The sequence below is a fragment of the Pteropus alecto genome, unplaced genomic scaffold, assembly GCF_000325575.1.
Source record: "Pteropus alecto unplaced genomic scaffold, ASM32557v1 scaffold92, whole genome shotgun sequence".
NCBI lineage: Eukaryota > Metazoa > Chordata > Mammalia > Chiroptera > Pteropodidae > Pteropus > Pteropus alecto.
Genome location: NW_006432447.1, coordinates 7,914,016 through 7,935,075, shown reverse-complemented (window position 1 = coordinate 7,935,075; position 21,060 = coordinate 7,914,016). Strand labels below are relative to the sequence as shown.

At 35.5% G+C, this 21,060-nt stretch overlaps 2 protein-coding genes across 4 annotated transcripts in view; one reads left to right on the top strand and one right to left on the bottom strand.

Moving 5' to 3' along the window:
* The window catches only part of ACAD11 (acyl-CoA dehydrogenase family member 11), a 62,752-nt gene extending 58,809 nt beyond the window's left edge, over positions 1-3,943 (bottom strand). Inside the window, exon 1 of one of the 2 annotated variants that reach the window (XM_006907243.3) lies at positions 3,757-3,943. In XM_006907243.3, coding sequence (XP_006907305.1) covers positions 3,757-3,905 — 149 coding nt within the window. In that variant the 5' untranslated portion in view covers positions 3,906-3,943. Of the gene's footprint in view, positions 1-3,684 lie in introns of both variants that reach the window. The other variant, XM_025043569.1, reaches the window with a different exon arrangement.
* A 381-nt stretch (positions 3,944-4,324) lies between these two features.
* On the top strand, positions 4,325-19,134 carry UBA5 (ubiquitin like modifier activating enzyme 5). Of its 2 annotated transcripts, XM_006907244.3 has the most exons (12): positions 4,325-4,693; positions 8,691-8,736; positions 8,850-8,939; positions 11,327-11,436; positions 12,250-12,336; positions 12,999-13,083; positions 13,842-13,946; positions 14,126-14,253; positions 16,532-16,667; positions 16,921-16,996; positions 17,143-17,249; positions 17,823-19,134. In XM_006907244.3, the coding sequence occupies exons 1-12, from the start codon at positions 4,533-4,535 to the stop codon at positions 17,904-17,906; spliced, it is 1,215 nt and encodes a 404-aa protein (XP_006907306.1). In that variant the 5' UTR covers positions 4,325-4,532; the 3' UTR covers positions 17,907-19,134. The 2 variants fall into 2 exon arrangements, with proteins under 2 accessions (XP_006907306.1, XP_024899338.1); XM_025043570.1 differs by lacking the exon at positions 4,325-4,693 and having other exon boundaries at positions 8,689-8,736; positions 8,850-8,934.
* Positions 19,135-21,060: the final 1,926 nt, after the last annotated feature.

The window sequence follows — 21,060 nt, the reverse complement described above, 5'->3', positions numbered from 1 at the left end:
GTGTCAAAGTGAGTGTCAAAGGAAGTGTCGATTGTACCTTGATCTTCAGGATGTTACTTTAATTATGTTATCTTGGGATACCAAAAGGAACAGATTATGTATAAAAAGAAGGATAAGAAATAAACTCGGAGAGACAGTTGTGAAATCTGTTCTCCCTCCTGCACCCTGTCTGTCTTCTCTTTTTTCTCAGTCCCCGCTCCCCCATTCAGGTACCCGGTTTGACTTGGTCGGCTGGCTTCCGACACTCCTTAAATTATTATTATAGTCTTGGCTTCTTTTTTCTTGCCATTCTGACTGAGTGTTCTTGGCTTCTCTATCCTCTATATTGGTTCGATCCTATTCTTCATCCACTCTGTTGATTCCCTCTAATATACTCCATCTCAGATAAGGTGTTCATTTCTGACTGGTTTCTCTTTTATAATATCCATTTCCATTTTTACGTTTTTTTAAATCTCTTTGTTAAAGTTCTCACTGAATTCATCTATACTTCCCCTAAGTTCATTGAGCATCCTTATAACCAGTGTTTTGAACTCTGCATCTATTAGATTTCTTGACTTCATTATTCCTGGATCTCTATTCTGTTCTCTCATATGGTTTCTGCTTCTTTGTCTTCCCATTTTGGCCACCTTTCTTTGTCTGTTTCTGTGTAAAAGCAAAGCTCCTAAGTCTTATTAGAGTAGCTTTGTGTAGTAGGTGTCCAGCGGCACAATCCTGAGACGGGTTCAGCTGCAGGTCAAGTTTAGCCCCATCCTGTGACCTTTCTGGGGCCACCCGTTAAGATTCAGCAAGAAATCCGCAGATGCTGTGCTTATAGTTGCCTCAAGAAACCACACCAAAAACCGAGCCCAGTTGCCACCAGTGTGAGTCTTGGCGCTGCTTAGCAAGGAGCACCTGACTCGCTGAGGGCACAACTGCAAGTGGCTTGGGTGGGGTTGTGATTTGGGAGAGGTAGAGTTTCAGGGAATCCTCTGGGCTGAGTGACCTCTGTTACCCAGTTTGATGACGTCTCAGCTATGGTGGCACAGAGTCTGCATGCTGGAAGGTGGGAGGCTTAACAGAGGAGCAATGGATACCTCGGGCACTTCTGCCTGGGAAAAAGCCTCGACTCCGGCCCTCACTCAGTGTCCTCCTGTAAGTCCCTAGTGATCCTCATGCAGCCTACCCAGTGCTGGTGCTCAGAGTGAGCAGGTCCATCACCATAAAAGTTCACTCTAATAAGACCGGTGTCTGCAGCTGCTTGCTGCCTCTGCCGTAGCCTCTGTCCCACTCAGTTGCTCAAGACCAGGCAGCCTTGCGTCTTCACCCCGTCCTACCTTCTACCATTGCAGGCTGATTAATTATTTCTCTCCTAGTTGTAATGCTTCTGTTCATCTAGATCCCAGGCAACTTTCTTTGCTGTTTGCTCTTTGTTTCTGTCACAACTTTGATTTAGTTGCAAGAGGGATGAACAAAGCCTCTATCATCTACGCCATTTTTCCCTACCAAAAAACAACAAAAACTTTTTTTATGCCTAACGTGTCGTTGGATGCTTTTTTGATGATGCAGTCATATATGAAGTACTGGCCATTCATGATGGTAAATGACCCAGGTGAAATATAATCGGAAAACTAAAAGCTTCTCATTGAAGTTACCATATGAGTAATCGTATGACCCAGCAATTCCACTCCTAGGTATATATCTAAGAAAACTAAAATCACGTTCACACAAAAACTTGTATAAGAATGTTCACAGCAGCACTATTCACAACAGCCAAGAAGTAGAAACTGCCAAAATATCCATCAACAAATGAATGAATAAACAAAATGTGATACAGCCATACAGTGGGATATTACTCAGCCAGAAAGGAATGAAGTTCTGATACATGCTACAATGTGGTTGGACTCTGAAAACATTATGTTAAGTGAAAAAAGCCACTCACAAAAGGCCACGTAGTATATAATTCCATTTCTATGAAACATCCAGAATATATAAATCCATAGCAACGGAAGGTAGATTTGTAGCTGCTGGTGGATGGGAAGAGGGGATAATTGGAAGGCAAGTTTTTTTTGGGGGGGGGTGTTGATGAAAATGCTCTGGAATTAGATAGTGGTAACAGTTGTACGACTTTGTGAATATAATTTTTAAAACCCACTAAATACATTTAAATAGTTAAAATTCTGAATTTTATGTGACATGACTTTTATTTCGAAAAAACAAAACACATACACACAAACAATAACAAAAACAAACTCTCCTCCAAACTTGAAGCTTTCCTCTGATTAAGTATCTACCAAGGTTCTAAGAAAGACTTAAAAAAAGCCTATCTTGAGAAGATATGTTCACCAACACATCACAGTACCAGCTAAATTTAACCATGCCAAGCATTAGGTCTCCATATAGTCTGGAACCCACTGACGGTATCAGTATGATAAGAATCATCAATAAGCCAGAAAGGAATGCTTTGTTTAGGACTTGGGCATTTGGTGCTGAAAGAAATGTATTAACCTATAACCAAAGAGGTGGCACTTTTGTCCAACCTTAATTAACAAAGATGAAATTTTTGCATGTATACGTGTGGTAAGGAACACTCACTTGGTCAGAGAAGGCTTTGACTATACCGTCAATCTCACAAGACCCCAACAGGCCACTCTGGGCATTGGTTCATTTAAAGCATACGAAGACAGGAAACACAGTATGCCAGGATGGCAGCATAGATGACTTTCCTCAGTGGAGTCCACATAGTAATCCATTCATCAGACTAGGATTTACTGTATGACTCCTGTGTTCCTTTGGTGACAGCTCAGGTTTGAAGAAATGAAACCACAATGGGTGAATATGGGTGTCACCCTGGCTTAGAAGCCTCATGCTCCACAGGAGTCATTATCTCTGGTAGCAGTCCTCTGGGCACAGCTTTTAGGGTCCTAGCAAGGGATATAACCAGTTGCAAGAACTCACTGCACTTGGGAAAGTCTAAAGTCTAAAGACCCTGTAAATGCCACTGATAAATGCCACAAGTATGTGTTCTGTTGTAATGTTTAAGGCCTTTCATTTCTATTATTTCATTTACTTGCCAGAATTACTCAGAACTGGCAGGTACTTATCACAGATTACAAAACTATCAGAAGTTATGTAACATATTTAAATTCCCTGTCAGTAAGTGGCAGATCTAATTTTGTGGAAGCCAAGACTGTTTCCGAAACTCTTTTTTTTTTTATTTTTATAAAACTACTATTTTTAAAAGTTTATTTTAAAATATATTTTCTATTATAAAACAGCACTTTCAGGACTGTCATCCAGTTCTATTCTCTCACTTCAAAAAGAACTAAAGGCCAAAGGGGTGCTGTGAATTAGAATTAGAATTCGGATCCCCCTGCTGCTACCATTAAGCACCTTCAAGAATACAGCCAATTATAATGGAATTACATCTGCTTCTCAGGAAAAAAAAAAAAAAATCTAGCGCTCGTAGGACAAAAGTTGAGATAAAGTCTTTTTATATCCCACAGAGCTTTCAACCTTAATAGCATCAGTGAATCTTTAAGGTACATAATTGCATCCTTTAACAAAAGATTCCTTCTCACAGCTGGAATCGTGACTGTTGTCGCTTCCACCACAGTCCTCTAGTTAATAACCAGAATAGAATGCTCCCGCCAGCAGAGTGCGTAATTATATGAAAAGAAACTGTGGTGGGGTGAATTAGTAACCCACCCAAGGCCAAAGTAAGGGGGAAAAAGCACGATGCACAGATTTGTTTTTGCTGGAGAAGGTCGGCGTCAATACCTATACTGGGCCACCGTCAGCTTGGCCTCGGGCGCGGCTGTAAAGCCGGGTAAGTGCTGGTTTAGGTAGGCCTCCAGGGATCTGCAGTCGAACTTATGCTGGGGCAGCACCTCCATCACTTCGGGTTCGCTGGAGGCACGGGTCTCCATGACTAGCGCCGAAAACCGCAGAGACCTCAAATCCACAGACACTTCTTTCTTAAGGAAAGCTACTTTACAGCCGGAGTGAGAGGCCAGGGGCGGGGCTCACTCCAGCCAATCACACACAAGTTAAGCTACGGACAAATAACGCAGAGGCCTTTCCACCTCCAAATTTAATGCACCGGCAGGCGGAAGGCCTATAAAGTTCTGTTCAGAAAAGGGACCGTCAGGAACTCGAGCCCAGGAAAAAAAGATCCTGGTGTTTTAACTAGCCTCCGGGTTGGAAAGGCGACATCGTAGGCTGCTTGCTGGCCTTGGACGCTTAGGACGTCGGCCTTGCTGACGCCTGGTCTCTTAGGACCCGGCGAAAAAGGAAACTAAAAGGAGCGGATGTTTTCTGAGGGGGAGCGATGACTGCAACCGGAAATGGTTCAGTGAGAGGTCCGTAGTTGTGGTGGAGACGTGTCCATCTGTGAGGCTCTGGGAGCACTTCCCCAGGGTCTGGGCTAGGAAAGCCACCAAGCAGGTGCTTCCTTATATACCCCTCACGGGCTCAGTAGACCTGGCAGCGTGAGACGGCGGCGGCGGCGACGGCGACGGCTGGGGCTGAAAGCATTGGCGGCCGGGGACCCAGCCATGGCCGAGTCTGTGGAGCGGCTGCAGCAGCGGGTTGAGGAACTGGAGCGAGAATTGGCCCAAGAGAGAAATCGGCGAGCCCTGGGAGACGGCGACGGGGGAGGCGGCCGGGCCCGAATCGAGAAGATGAGCCCGGAGGTAGTGGACTCCAATCCCTACAGGTGACCTGCGTCATGGATCGGAGGCTGGTGAGGGGGATGAGGTCCCGGTTCCCGTATGGTCGAGTGAGGCATTCCTCTCCCATCCAGTTCCCGGGGCTCCCATATTTCCTTTCTTGTTCTGGTTGTCCTTTTCCCAAATGGGAAACGCCACGTCTTAATACTGGTCAAAAGGTGTTTTTTCTTCTTTTTAAAAAAAATCCAAGTGAATCAGCCATATGGTGCTGCTCCTGTGCCTCCTGAGGACATGTATCCAGTTTCCTACCGCATCTGTCTCAGTCTACCTTGCTCTGCCTAAAACTGATAGTGACAACTTTCAGAAGATGACATCGGATGTAAAACCCGCTAAGCATTAACTTCCAGTTTCATAAAGTCTTCTCAATGTTTCTTGAGTTGGGGCGTGGTGAGAGAGCTGGATTAGCTCTAAAGCCATTTGACTTTAGCAGTTCTGTCCCCACCTTTTTTCGTTTCCCAAGGTTTCATAATCCAGGCTGAATATAGTGCAGTGGTTAAGGGTAAGGACTCTAGAGTCAGACTGGATTCAGATCCCAACTCTTAGTAGTTGAGCAGCCTTTGGCGAGTTCTAAACCTATCTGCTTAAATTTCTCACTTGTAAAATAGGCATAATAGTGATAGCTGTCAGAGTTGTGAGGACTGAAAACATCAGTGTATGTAAAATTCTTAGATTAGCGCTTGTACGTGCTAAGCTTTGTACAAGACTTTATTGCTCAGTGCAGATACTAACATTAACTGAGCTTGCTTTACCTGCTAAGCACTTTTCATGCACCCTCACTCATGTGTTTTCCTCCTCACCACAACCCTAGCAGATAGCCACTATTATTTTACCCCCATTTTATAGGTGAGAAAATTGAGGCTTAACAAGCTGCTATGACTTGGCTCAGGTCATAGAGCAAGTAGTATATAATAAGGCCTGGACTGGCATTAGGTTTGTTTTATCCCAGAGTTCACATGGAACTGTCTCCCCAGTAAAAAATAAGCCACTAAGTAGTATGGCTAAAAAATTGGATAGTTTTAAAGTAGGTGAAACAGGAAAGATGTTATTGTTGCTCTTTCTCTTTAAAGAGCAGAAGAGTTTGGATTTTTAAAAAATGTTTTATTTGTGACATATATAAAGCCTCTGAGTAAGTCTTAGGGTGCATGTATTTTTTTTTTTTTTTTAAACCCTAAAATTCAGACCACTATTTAGGTACAAAGATGTTAATTATATTATTTATAATAGAAACACCAGACAAAATGCTAATTGTTCTGTAATTAGAGTTCATATTAACCCAAATCAAATGAAATCATGCCAGATGCTTGCTTTTCCTTCATCAAATCTAATAGGTTAGCAAGTTGTCTTAATTCTTTTTTTTTCCTTCAATTTTATTATGATATAATTGACAGAGGTGCATGTATTTTAACTGTATTGCCAAATATGAAGGATTAATCCAAAATCTTTAGAGTTTGAATAAGCATGAACTGACATCTTTAGTCAGAAGTGGAAACTATTCCATTTGCATCCTTAAACATTTCGTAATTTTACAAATGAAAAATTTGAAAATTTTCATCTAAGAATAAAAAGGAGTGTGGATCATATTTAGAATCACCTAAATGTGAGATGTGAATCACTTAATGTGAGATGATCCTTTGACATTTAATAATCACAAACTTTCAGAACTCAAATATAAACATTTAGTATTTTCTATCTTATTTGCACCCTTTATCTTTTGCTACATAGGAAATGGCAGTTGTCACCCAAAGCTCCTCACTAGTACATGGAAAATTGATAAAGTTAAGCCTTAATTTGTTTGGATTGTTGTTCATTCAGTAAATATTTGGTGAGCACCTTTTCATCTCCAGCCCTCCTAGATGGTATTATTTACCATTTATTGAATATTTCTTATGCATAGACACTGGGGATACAAAGTAGATATTGCCATTTCCCTCTAGAGATCACCAGATCAGCGTTAGATAGAAAGGTAAACATGGGATTGCAATACAGACATTAAGAATTATGATAAAGTACAGGGTTATTGAAAAATAGAAAGGTTTGTAGGTGTTCAAATCATTTTAATTGCATCAAGCGATACAAAAGAAATAGAAAGACTCTGACCCCCAAAGACCATTTGCTTTAGTTTGGGAGACTCAATGGTTGTGGAATAATGATCGAAGAACACAAGTAACTGTAAAATTATGTGATATAGACTAATTATAAACATGTGGAGGAAATGGAGAGGGGAGTAGAGGATTTAACATTAGAAAACCTGGTTTCAAATATTAGCTTAAAAACCCAGCTCTGAATATTTGTTTGCCATTTAGCTGATTTTCGAAAAAGTTAATTAACCTGAATCTTTTTTCAAATTTGTAAAAGGGGGTTGCAATATGTTCTTCTTAGGGTTATTTAGAAAGATTAAAGAAAGCATCAAAGTGCACATGGCATATTGATCAAAGGTATTTATTATCACTGTCTACCCATTTCTATTAAAGTGACAATAAAGAAATTTTTAAAAAGGAATAAATCCCTACTGAAAAAATATAGGGTTTCTATTAATAATTGGGATGGGTGGGTCCCTGTACTTGAAGATTATAGTAACACAATTTTAGAAACTAGAAAAGGGATGAGTGACTGATAACTGATTTAATGATCCAAAAAAGTTGACTCTTAAGCCTCCAACCCACTTTATACCACAGAATTCCCCAAAGGCTCAGGAAAGGCAGATACTTCTAGAAGAGCTTAAGGTAGGGCTAAAAGAGATGTGGTTGAAAATCTGTTGAAGATACAGCCTAGGTTTCCTACACCACTTTTTGTAGCTGAGCTAATGCTAATGTCTCTTGCCTACCAGGAGAGAAGACTAGAGATTTACTCATTGGTGAGAGTGAAAGAGATGATTTCTATTAATTGAAACAGGTATTTGTATTTGAAGTAAGGGGCTTAACTAATGTTTACATACTGAATGCTAGGACTCCCAGCCTTGCTCTTCCATTTAACATCCCAAAACTGAGAGCCACAAACACCTTTCAGGCTGGAAAGTGAAAGATTCTTTAGGGAATCTAATCAAGCCAAGAAGAAAGACTGAAAGACAGTGACATTATGGGTTACAACTAAAGAGTCTGGCCAGAACGCACTACAGTGAAGCCCAAATTCAAACAAGCATTGCCTATCCTTGCCTTTATTAGTGTCTGGCTCTTAAATATAAGCAGAACAAAGAATGAGAGAAGCTCTTAACATGAAAGAAACACAGTAAAAATAGTAACTTAAACAGATTATGAAAGGGGAACACATCCTCAACATTATCCATATCCCCAGGTGAGAGATGATATCTTGGAAATGAAATGAAACAAGGTGCCACACACACACACACACAAATCATTCAGATGACTTAAAAGAATTCTTGAAAATGGAGAATAACAAAAATGAAAATCTCAATAGAAAAGTTGGAAAATAAAATCGAAAGACATCTGGAGACTAGAGCAGAAAACTAAAAACATGAAAAATAGGAGAAAGAAAATAAGAGTAGAACACTAGTCCAAGTGGTCCAACTTCCAAATAATAGGAGTTCCAGAAGGATGTTCCAGGAAAAATAAACTAAACAAGGAAATCATCAAATTCTTCAAGATTTCCCAGAACTGAAAAATGTGTTTCCAAATTGAAAGGGTACATCAAGTACCCAGCACAATGGATGACAATAGATTCACGCAAAGGCACATAAAATTTCAGAAGCTAAAAGACGCTTGAACTGTATCTTAGAAATTTTGAGGAAAAATTATTTCCAATTAAAAAAAATCTTGTGTGTTCTGCACCTGGGAGGGTTTTCAGGCATCAGTGTTTTCAAAGCTGCCCTGGTAATTTAGTTTCATCTGGTAAATCCCGCGGAAAGATTTCTCTTCTTTGAAAGGATTAGTAGTGATTGAGTTTTGGTGTTTATTTTCTATGATGTAGGTTTACCTATGTCACTATTAAAAGATTGTTAGCTTTAAACATTTTTTTCTTTGTTTTAAGCCGCCTGATGGCATTGAAACGCATGGGAATTGTCAGCGACTATGAGGTATGATAAACTTTTCCAAGTTTTTGAAGATGATTTCAGTAAATGAAAATAATTTCTGATGACATTTTTGATGAAGAGTTATTAATCAAGACGTATAATTTTGCATTTCACAGAAAATCCGTACCTTTGCTGTAGCAATAGTAGGTGTTGGTGGAGTTGGTAGTGTAACTGCTGAAATGCTGACAAGATGTGGCATTGGTAAGGTAAAAACATTTCCCTTTGCCTATCATATAGGGAACTACTCACTTCTGGGGTAAATCAGGTATAAGGATTTTTATTTCTCATTACTAATGGTTATTGATTTGTGGTATATTTATTCAGATTGTTCTACCCGAAGGGCTTAAGACATAACCTCATCTGAATGGAAGCTGATATTGTTAATTAAACAAGGACTACCCAATTGTGTTCAGGAACTTTTTTTGTTTGAGTAATATATAAACAATTTGGGCTTAAGTGAAACTGAACTGGAGAATGCTCTAGATTTTTTTAAACCCATACTTTTTTTACTTTTTTCTAAAATTGGTTTAGATTGTGGGTAGAAATAAGTAACCTTATACCAGAAATCAATCTGCCGATCTTAGATTTATAAAGCTAAAGTGGTTGAATACATAAACTGTACCTAATTATATGCCCTTTAATTTGTCATTTTGACACAGCACACATTTTCCCATAGTTTATCAATGCCCCAAATTCTTAAAATGCCCCGTTCCATGCCCCAAATTCTTAGAAGAAAGTAATTTCAAAGTTGGCACTCTATTAATATAGGAAAGAATGCAAAAAGACAAAATGTTTATTAACATTTTCAAGTTTTAAAGAGGTTTACAAAAGCCAGCCAGCAATTGCTTATAGCCGATGTAAGTACCCTGGTGGACTGACCAAGGGTAGTAGAGATCCTGGAGATGTGTGCTTCTCAGGTTCAAGTGTGCATCAGAATCACTTGGAAACAGATTGCCAGACCTACCCCAGTGGTTTCGATTCTGTAGGTTTCAGGCGGACCTAAGAATTTTAATTTCTAACGAGTTCCTAGGTGATTCTGATGTTGCTAGCCCAGGCCACATTTTGAGTAGCAAGGATCTAGAACAGTGATTATCAAATACTGCTGTAATTAGAATTACCTAGGCAGAATTAAAAAAAAAAAATCTCATGTCCAGACTGTACCTCATAATAGGTTAATCAGAATCTCTGGAGATGGGACCCAGACATCTGTATTTTTTTAAAACTCCCCAAGTGATTGCAGTGTACACTCAAGGTTGTAAGCTAGGGATCTACATAGGTAAGTTTCAGAACTCTTTCTTCAATTTGTAAAACAGATAAACAAGTAGCTAATTCTTGGGGTTAAGTAGGGAAGTGGAGAATTGGAGACCCAGAGCCCACTTCTTATCCCTGAAAGTTTCTGGAATCCCCAGGGCACCCTGGATTACCAGACCTAGATTAGCCGCTTTATTTTACAGATGAAGATACAGACCCCAAAAATGAAAGTGACTTACCCAAGATCAGAGGTAATTAGTGGCAGAGTACAACTCACACCTCCTGTTCCCAAATTTAGGATTTCCTGCAACTTAATAAACCAGCTGTGAGGCCAACACTCAAACTTAAAACTTGGCCTGATCTAACAAATATTGTTGAATGAGCTTAAGTAAACCATATTTTGGACACTCTAAGGTTAGAAAATTATTATAAGAGGCATAAGTGATAGTTTTCCAAGCAAGAAAGTAAGGGTTACCTAAGTGTTTTTTTTATAGGATGGGTTAATTTTTTTAGTTTATTGAGAAGAAAATCTCATTTTTATTTTTATTGTTAAATATAGTTACTGAGAATTGTATTACACAGACAGAATTTTAGATCAAGGAAGGGACCTTGGAAATCCTTGGGTCCAACCTGTTCTTACTGATAAGAAATGGGATCTTTTAGTCATTTTAAAATTGTGTGTGTGTGTTTGTGTATATGTGTTTGACAAACACTGTCATGCCTAAATATATAGCAGAAGACAATAATTTACAGATTGGTTACTAATTCTATTTGGAATAATGTTTTAGCCATTATTATATATATATGTATATGTATATAGTATCATATTCACAAATGGAGTCAAGCTACACTATAGTTTTTAAGTTATAGCATTTGTGTTTATCTGATTTAAGATTTTAATTTTTCTAATGGGTTCTTGACTCAGCAAAAAATTGGAATCAAGTAGGATTTTGGCAGAATTTTTAAAAATTGGTATGACATGGAATGAACATTATCTCAGCGAATCATTTAGAGGCAGTACAGCATTGTGATTAGAGTACAGATGCTGGACTGAGAATGCCTGAATTCGAATCCCATTTCCACTACATATTAGCTGAGTGGCTTTTGGGCAAGTGCCCTATTTCTATCGTTTTTAAAAGGAGGGTAGTAGTATCTATGTACTTATCTCATATGAACACTAAACGAGTTAATATATGGCACCTAGTATTCCAGAATTCGGTAATATTATTACTGTCAAGCTGTTAAACAGATCAAATGTAAAGCCCACTAGTTTATTCTTTTGTTGTTTTTTGTTTGTTTTTTTGGTATGTTTTTCATCAGAATACCATTATTTTCATTTTAGTTGCTACTCTTTGACTATGACAAGGTGGAACTGGCAAATATGAATAGACTTTTCTTCCAACCTCATCAAGCAGGATTAAGTAAAGTTAAAGCAGCAGAACATACGCTGAGGTAAATGGAATAGCAATTATAACCATATTTAGTGAAATCTTACTTTGTGTATTTGGTATGAGTAAAGGGATCTAAATTTTTCTCTTACAAAAATGCAAATTTCAGTTATATAAGAATTCTCTTCCTCTTGGATCTGGGTTGGCAGCCTTTTTCTGCATAGGGCTAAACAGTAAATATTTTAAGTTTCGAGGGCCATGTGGTCTCAGTTGAAACTGCTCAGCTCTAAAGTTGTAGTGTTATAGCAGCCATAGGCAATAGAGAAAAATAGAAAAATGAATGACTATAGCTATGCTCCAATAAAATTTTATTTATGGACTCTGAAATTAAAATTTCATATATTTTTCACATGTCATGAAATATATGTGTATATATTTTAATGCAACCATTTTTAGCTTGCAGACCTTACAAAAACAGGTGGCAGGTCAGTTTTGGCCCAAGCGCCATAGCTGGCTAACCTTAACTCTAGGAAGTTTCTTTGTGGGCCCAAACATACTTGCATTGAATTGAGTAAGGAACAAAGAAGCTCATTTGTCAGACTGAGCTGGAGCTAACAGAGATGTTAAAGCCTTAATTCCCGGCATATAGATTGTGGGAACATTTCTGTAAGCCTTCTGACAATCTACATGTTTCGTACCTAGTCTTTGAACCTAGTTTTTGAAATAGGACAAAAAAGGTAGAAGAGGACTTTGGATTTTCTTTGACTAGCCTGAATTCCATTTCTCTACTCTGTTAAGTGATCTTCAGTTCTTTTTCTTTCTAACTCTTTTGATTACCTACTAGTAGTTTTTTAATCACACCCTATTTCCCTCTTAGGAACATTAATCCTGACGTTCTTTTTGAAGTACACAACTATAATATAACCACAGTAGAAAACTTTCAACATTTTATGGACAGAATAAGGTAAAATTTTGTTTATGAATATTTTGCTTAATGTCCAGCTCAGTTAAATTATTAGAAAGTATTATTAGAAAATAGGTACTGATGATTGATTTAGCGAGTTGGTAGAATGATATAATTTTTGTTTTTAAAATAATTTCATGTGTAATTTTTATGTACTAGAAGCTCAGTAAAAAGTATATATTGTCCAAAAAATAATAGTAACAACAAAATAAACAAAAAGCCCCTCATTATAATAGTATAACAAAGAATCCTCAATTATAAGTTCTGTGTTCTAGAATATATTTCTATCTGAAAGTGGTATTCTGTAGACTCTTTTAACACAACTGAAATATTGAATTGTATTAACTTTTATTACATTTTTAGTGAAAGAAGAATAAAAGTCTGTGAAAGGTTATTGGTAAATGGTAACTTTAGTCAACAGGCTTTATACTTCTTGCATTCTTATATGTCTTATGTAATAAGTACTATAGTATTATTGATGTTTATTTTTAATGGTTACTCAATACTTGATATATATTAGATCTTTAATATTAAATACTTACTATGTCACAATTATACTTAAACATTTATGGAAAGAATAAACATGACTGAACAAATAAAGTCTAATTAGAATGTATTTTTGTTCTGATTTTTTTCAAATAAAATTTATTTTCTTTGCCAAGTAATGGTGGATTAGAAGAGGGAAAACCTGTTGACCTAGTTCTTAGCTGTGTGGACAATTTTGAAGCTCGGATGACAATAAATACAGTGAGTGTTCCTATTGTGTAAAATGTTATACTCATGGATTTATCCATTTTTCTGTAGATTCCATTAGTATATATTCCCCATACTAAAAACAATTATGCATTTAAACCCTTTTAGTTCTCATAGCCTACTTTCGAAAGGTATCCCAATGGCTGCAGGACCTGTCTAGCCTTGTTTTTGTGGCATATGTTTCAGTATCCTACTCTCTCTATGCCAATGATAGAGGAAACTATAAAATAGCAGATACTTCTTATGTATAACTTTTTAAAATAAATTAATGTCTTGTAATACTCTTATAATACTTATTCTTGGTCAGCATTGGTTTTAACATTTTTTACTTTATTTTTATGTAAATGTAAATATACACACAAATTGCATATGAACATTTTTTCTCAGAAATAAGACTGACTTCTTTTTTAAGTTGTTTTCAACTCTTCAATGACATTTTGCATTTTTTTGTTGCTGAAATTATCTTAGAAAAATGAAGTTCTACATTAACCTAATAAGAAATCCAATAAACTATGGTTAAATTTAATTAAATAGATATTTATTGACTGCTTACATGTCAGTTTACTTTTTAGATGGAGAGTGGCAATTGCCAAGGAATTCCATTATTTACAACTTTTTAATTCTGAAAGCTAATTTTTAAAAACTCGTGGTAAAAAGAAAAGGTAATTTAGTTAAACTCCAGTTTTTTATAAAAAGAAGTTACAGTAAATTATTTCTTGCTCTTTTATGTTCTTTCACCTATTTCTACTAAGGCTTGTAATGAACTTGGACAAACATGGATGGAGTCTGGGGTCAGTGAAAATGCAGTTTCGGGGCATATACAGCTTATAATTCCTGGAGAATCTGCTTGTTTTGCGGTATGCATAATTCATTTTGGCTTATTCTTCACTGTTAATTACTGGAGTTCCTAGGGGCATTGAAAATATATTACAATTCAAAGAAAAAACTAACTTTGAATGTGATGGAATACTATTTGAGACATAAACTTTTTTTCCCTTTCTTTGAAATATATTTTCTTTTATTCTTTTTCATGTAGTGTGCTCCACCACTTGTAGTTGCTGCAAATATTGATGAAAAGACTCTGAAACGAGAAGGTGTTTGTGCAGCCAGTCTTCCCACCACTATGGGAGTGGTTGCTGGGATCTTGGTACAAAATGTGTTAAAGTGAGTGAGGGTTAAATTTTCTGAATAGTCTTGTTTCCTTTTGATAAAAATAAATATATTTCATGAATTATCTTAAATATTGGAATTATCAGCTAAGTATTATAGTTTTTAAATTTAGTTTTAAATATATATTTTTATTTTGTTGTATATGGTATACATATACTTTTTATTTTTATGTAAATATATCTTAATAGATTTCATTTCAATGTACAGTTGACCCCTGAATACTGCAGGAGTTGGGGTGCCAACCCCTATGCGGTTGAAAATCCACATATAACTTTTGACTCTCCAAAAATCTTAACAAGTCGACCCTTGGTATCCACTTGGGGTTGGTTCCAGGACCACCCTCCATCTCCCTGCAGATACCAAAACCAATAGATGCTCAAGTCCCTTATATAAAATGGTGTAGAACAGTGCATACAGTTGGCTGTCTGCATCCACAGATTCTCAGGGATACAGAGGAGCGACTATATATTTTTGAAAAAAACCCATGTATACATGGATAGCTGGCACAGTTCAAACCCATGTCGTTCAAGGGTCAATTGTATATTAATTAATATTACACATATTATACACATACATGTTTGTGTTATTATCTGCATTTAGAATAGCTCTTGTTAAACAAATGGTACTGGTGTACTTATGTATGACACATTAACTAAATGATATAAATCTACAGGTTTAACTAGGTTGGAGACTTAGGCATAAATGCACTTGTTTCCACTATCTTGATTTAACTCTTACTAAAAATAATATGAATGTGATTAAACATTAACCAGAGTACTATCTCTGCTACCCAGAAACAGATAACCAACAACAAACAACGCCATCTAAATTATAGCTAAAAAGGACAAAGGTTTCTTTGCAGCTAAGATTAATGTCAAAGAGTTTTTGAACCAACTCACACATTATTTAAAGCAGAATCCCATTAGGTGTTGCCCAGTTCAGGTCAATTTTTCTCTCATTTTATACTTTAATAAGCTTAGTTATGTTTCTGAAGTCTCCAATATAATAATAAACTGTAACATGATATAGGAAGGCACTCTGATATCAGAAATGTCCACTACCAGCAAAGAAATTGTAAAAAGCATACATAAGAACTCTTCAGGCAACTGTATAGAGCTGTTTCATGTAAGAGCAGATAGCCTTTACTTCAGTAGGCTCTATCTAAACAAAACATTTTATAGTAGGATACGAAAAGGGAGGGAAATTATGGCAATAAAGTATTCTCTTACAGATGTGTTGTATTTAGCCAGCCCTCTATTGATGGACATTTAGGCCACTTATAGATGTTTTTGTTAATATTGACAATGCTGCAAACAACATCTTGCCATATATCTTTGTACACTAGATTTTTGTACAGTGTGAATTTTTAGGAGTGGAATTTCTGGGTTTATGCAATATTTGATAGATATTACTAAATTTCTCTTTCAAAAGGATTGTACATTTCATCACAGTGTAGGAGTACCTGTTTTACCTACATCTTTGATAACATTGGGTATCATTAAATTCTTTAATCTTTGTCAGTATGATAGGTAAAAGGTGGGTATCACTTAATTTTCAGTTATTTGGGGTAATTTGAGCACATATTTTTCTATGAATTGTTTGCTCATATGCTTTGCTCAGTTTCTTGTCTTGTTGTATATTAAGAACATATGTTTGCAAATATTTTTTCTTTTGTTGTTTACCTTATGTACATGATTTTCCCTCTATAAGCTTCTAAAAGGAATCAGATTTGACTGGGAAGGAGCACAGGGAGCTTAATGACATACTGGAAATGCTCTATATTTTGATCTTGTAGTGATTATATGGGTGAACACTTGTAAAATTTTATTGAGCTATACATTTAAGAGCATAAACTTTATGTTATATATAAAAACTTAAAAAATTAGATTTATTACCATACCTTGGGGATTTTTAAGATACATCTTCCACATTTTAACTTCTCTAAAATCAGTATGCTTCTTAAAGTTGTTGACATACATTAGTTTAGTTGGAAGCATTTTATCTTTATTAGAGATTCATAAAATAATATTTCTATTGATGAAATGGAGTAATATTTCCTTGTAGTTATTCAACAAATATCTACTGAGTCAGGTCCTGTAAACAAGATAAAAAAAACCAAACAGGTCCTGTAAACAAGATAAAAAAATTTGTTTTCTGGTTTGCTTGTTACAAAAATGATTACCTACTTCAAAATCATTTTTTAATAATCCAGTTATTTTAATACTTCTCTTTTTATTTCTTTATCTAAATGTACTATGATTTGTTTTTCTAGGTTTCTGTTAAATTTTGGTACTGTTAGTTTTTACCTTGGGTACAATGCAATGCAGGATTTTTTTCCTACTATGTCCATGAAGCCAAATCCTCAGTGTGATGACCGAAATTGCAGGAAGCAACAGGAAGAATATAAGGTATATGTCAATCTGCCAGAATGTATGAGAGATCATATTGCATAGGTATAATTTAAAAGAGAAGAAACATTTGCATTTGGAATACAAGATAATTCAATTCTGGAACCTTAAACTTTTAATTTATTCACCATGCGTCAAAAATGAAAATTCTGGGTTTTTTTTGCTTTTAGTAGGATAAAAAGCCTACCTGAATTCTTAATCGATGCTTCAGAAAACTGAGTAAAAACACTTCAATTCTGTTTGATTTCTACAGAAAAAGGTAGTAGCACTTCCCAAACAGGAGGTTGTTCAAGAAGAGGAAGAGATAATACATGAAGATAATGAGTGGGGTAGGAATTCTTTCATAAACTGAAATGGCAGCATAAAACAAACTTTTATGGGAGGGAATCTAATTATAGTTGATTATATACATTTTGAATAATCATTGCTTATTAAGTTCCTTAAAAACTTTGTAAGATCAAATTTAACTCTACAGGTATTGAGTTGGTATCTGAGGTTTCAGAAGAGGAACTGAAAAATTCTTCAGGTCCAGTTCCTGACTTACCTGAAGGAATTACAGTGGCATATACAATTCCCAAAAAGGTATATCTAAATTCTGATTTACCATAAGTGAATATGAGAAAATGTTTATCTTCTTTCATCTTCATCCCATTCCATAATGTCAAAGCAGTATTTCCTATTTTCGATATTTTACACTATAGAGATTAAGATGTGTGAAAGACGGAGGTATGCAGTGCTAATACAGAAATATGCACAGCACATTTAAACTGTTTGAAAACATGGACATAATGTTTTGTTTATTCATTAATGGATCAAGTAAAGTAGATTTTGATTAAATGAAAGTATCATTTTTGTATGCTAGTAATTTTAGCCACAATACCATTTAAAAGTACTGCTTCAATAGATATCTCAAGAATACTGAAATTACTGCCTGTAAATCTGAAGACTGTTGGGGAAAGTAAAGAACTTAAGTCTCTCTTAAAAATTAGAAGGCAATAAATAAATAATTTAAAAAAATTAGAAGGCACATTTATTAAAGAAAATTTACTTTGTAAATTTGTTGAACATGATTAAAGCTTACTCATTATATATTCCTAAGCATCAAGAATTTTTTATGGTTATTTTTTAACTATGTACTCTCTCATTTGTTGGTAGCAAGAAGGTTCTGTACCCGAGGTAACAGTGGAAGATTCCAGTGAAAGCTTGGAAGACCTCATGGCTAAGATGAAGAATATGTAGATAATGGACTGGCCTCTATTTTATTTTCTGTATAAGCCTATTCCTTGCAATGAAAAAAAAATCATTTTAAAACTGACAAAACTTAAGGCAACATCAACTGATGTGTAATCTTCACTGAATTGTTATACTTTTTGAAAATACTGTTGCTTGTTGCTCCCCCAGCCCTCAACTAAATAACTCTGCTAAAACTCATGTTTCATTCTATAAGAAAATTTCAAAGGATTATTATAGGTTGTTATATATCTTATTGAAAACTTAGCTATTGAAATGTTTGGCTTTTGTGGGAGGGGTGGGAAGAAAGGACCAATTTGATATTATACATATTCCTTTTCTGTCCAGTAATTCTTTGTGGTCTCTCGCCTGAGGCCATGAACAATGAAGCAGTTCGTGGTCCTGAAATATAGAGAAAGAACAAGAGGTGCAACCTGTTGATTAGAGCTAGCAGGCTTCTACTCATTGTGTTTATAATTGCTCTCTATAAGAAAACTGCCACTACTAATTTGGCCAACAAATAAAAATATCCTCTCAAATGTTTCCTGATTACAAACTGAAATGTAGTCATTGGAAAAGTTTGTAAACCAGTGAATTATATATTTGAAATAAGACAAAGGCAAATAAAACAAAGCTTTCCTCGTGGATAAAGGTACTGTCAGGAAGTACAAATTACATTTCCACATTGACCAAGGAGAAGCAAGCATTGCATCTGTGGGACATATCTGGAGTCGCTGTACTTTATTGAGGAGCAAGAAATAAATTTAGGCTAAGATCATTCAGATTACCCATCGTATGGGCTACTTTCTGTCTACTTTATTTAAATTTGATTCCCTAGGTAATTAGATATTGGCAGGAGTTTGTCCTGGATAGTGGGCATGAAGAATGCCTAAACTGCTTCTGAAATGACAGACATGAATTTATTCACTGGAAGAATATAATTTTTTCCCTGATCGTGACCACTAAATCATAAATCGATAAACTAATCTTCTCTGGAGTTCCATACAAATAATGAAGGCTTAGAGAGCCTTGGTTGAAATAAAATTCCCACCGGTTTGGAGAGGAAGAAAGAATATGCATGTGTAACCATTATCTGTAGGCTGTTGTTACGCTAATCTATTTTGATGATTTTTTGCTTTGGAGATATGAATGTCTAAATTGTATCTTTAGGGGCAAAATGTTAGAAAAAAATTAAAAAGTACATTCATCACTTGTAAAATAAAGTTCTAAAAACTGATTTCAGAAAGCTTCAAATACTAAATAAGTTCAATGTATTAGTTTTGAGATTCTAGAATCATATTGTGATTCTTATATTTAGAGTAATGGCAGGAAAGTATGGGGATAGTTTTTCCAGCTTTGAAACTTATTTATTTTGCCTTGGTAGGTGGTTTGCCATATTTTAAAAATTTAGTGTATTCATCTATAAAACAACTTCTCTAGTTACTAGAGATGTTTTGAATTTCAAAAAAGAAATGCAGTCTTCCTAACTCCCACTCCTTTGGAAGCTCTGGCACATCACTTTGGCAAGACTTTACTCATAAGGTAAACATTTTGTATTTTGATAAAGAATAATGGCTAGTACTCACCATCTTCTAAAGACCTTACTCTGCCTTTAACTTGGTACTGCACACTGCTGGTATCTTATACTACACCAAATCTAAGTTATTTTAATTTTTTGGTCTTTCATTAAAAAGTTATTGGATTATTTTAGCTGAAAAAAATTTGGTAACAGGTATATTTTGCAACCTAGAGTGCTCTCCTGATAGTCTCATTCCCATGAAAACTTGTGTATGTAAGCAGCTGATTATGAAAAATTAATCACTGAATTTTACATTACTAAAACCATTGTGTTTGACCAGATTTATAAACACTGTTTCTAATGTGAAAGATGGAAACACTCCTAAAACTGCCTTCGCAGAAAGGTTCTAAATTCTAGTAAAACAGTATGTGCAACTTTATAATCTCTTCCCTCATCGTTAATGGGAAATTTGTAGTACTACTCAAATGTTTATGTAGTAAAGAAAGTTTGTATTACGGGTTTCTCCACATAAAAATACTCCCTGAATACCTACAAACTCACTGACCAACACAAAAAGGCAATAACCATTTAAGAATATTTATTAAAGGAGCTTTGACACCCCCCTGACACATTTTTTTATATTTACTTTTATAAATATTAATAAAAATAACAACTACCATAATTTGGATCCTGACAGTTCAGTTTTGTAATTGAGTTGTCCGAGAGCTACCTTTCTCATTGTGAAGGAGTATATTAATGTGCACATAATATTCCTGTTTGAGAACCTCAAATACACATAAATGTCCCAGCTATTTTTATCTTTTTAAGCAAGCATTCTACATGAAAACACTTGAGTTGTTAGTGTAAGTAGTAAGGTCAAAATAATTAAAATTATATTTAAACTTAAATCTTTTGAAATATAGTCATCATCCTCTAAGTGAAATTAGTGAGTTTTTACCATAACATACTTGAATAGTATTATTAACCTGAAACTAATTTTACAAGTTTCTGCTTTTCGTATGTTTTCAAGTCTCAATTTTGTAGGAACAAAGAATAAATGGGTATTATTTTGCTAATTTTCTTTTTTCAGTGTTCTAGTATATTGATCTCAGATGATTTCCTAAAGCAGTTTTTTAAGGCATTTCAACTTATATTACTCATAATGGATTACTAAATAGTCAGATTTTCAACTCTAATAGTTTACTTCTAAAATCAGTGTTTGGTATATTTGTTAAATTCAATTATGCCTTACACAGCTGGCAAACCCAGAAATATGTGTTATGGTCATATTTTATCTTTTTTCCTCTTAAACTTCTCTCAAAAGGAAGAAAAAGGATGTTCTTTTCATAAGATCCTTCAAATGTCTTTTACGTCATCAATGTTAGTGCCTTAGAGTTAGACCATTGCTTCTCAAACTTATCCAAATCACCTGGGGACCTAGCTAAATTGCAGATTCTGATTCAGTAGGTCTAAAGAGAGGCTCAAAGTCTGAATTTTTAATAAGCTCCCAGATGGTGGTTCATGGACCACCCAGTGAATAGTCAGGCCTTAGAGAACATTAATCCAAATCCTATACAATCGCCAAAGCTTTGAGCAAACTACTTAATGAGTAGTGACAACTTTCAAGTCTTTTTTGTAATGTTC

Excerpts from the sequence above, each read along its gene's own strand:
- UBA5 (XM_006907244.3), top strand. The coding sequence starts at position 4,533 with ATGGCCGAGTCTGTGGAGCGGCTGCAGCAGCGGGTTGAGGAACTGGAG. Across the intron at positions 13,947-14,125 it reads GAGAATCTGCTTGTTTTGCG|TGTGCTCCACCACTTGTAGT; the intron begins GTATGCATAATT and ends TTTTTCATGTAG. Across the intron at positions 17,250-17,822 it reads CATATACAATTCCCAAAAAG|CAAGAAGGTTCTGTACCCGA; the intron begins GTATATCTAAAT and ends ATTTGTTGGTAG.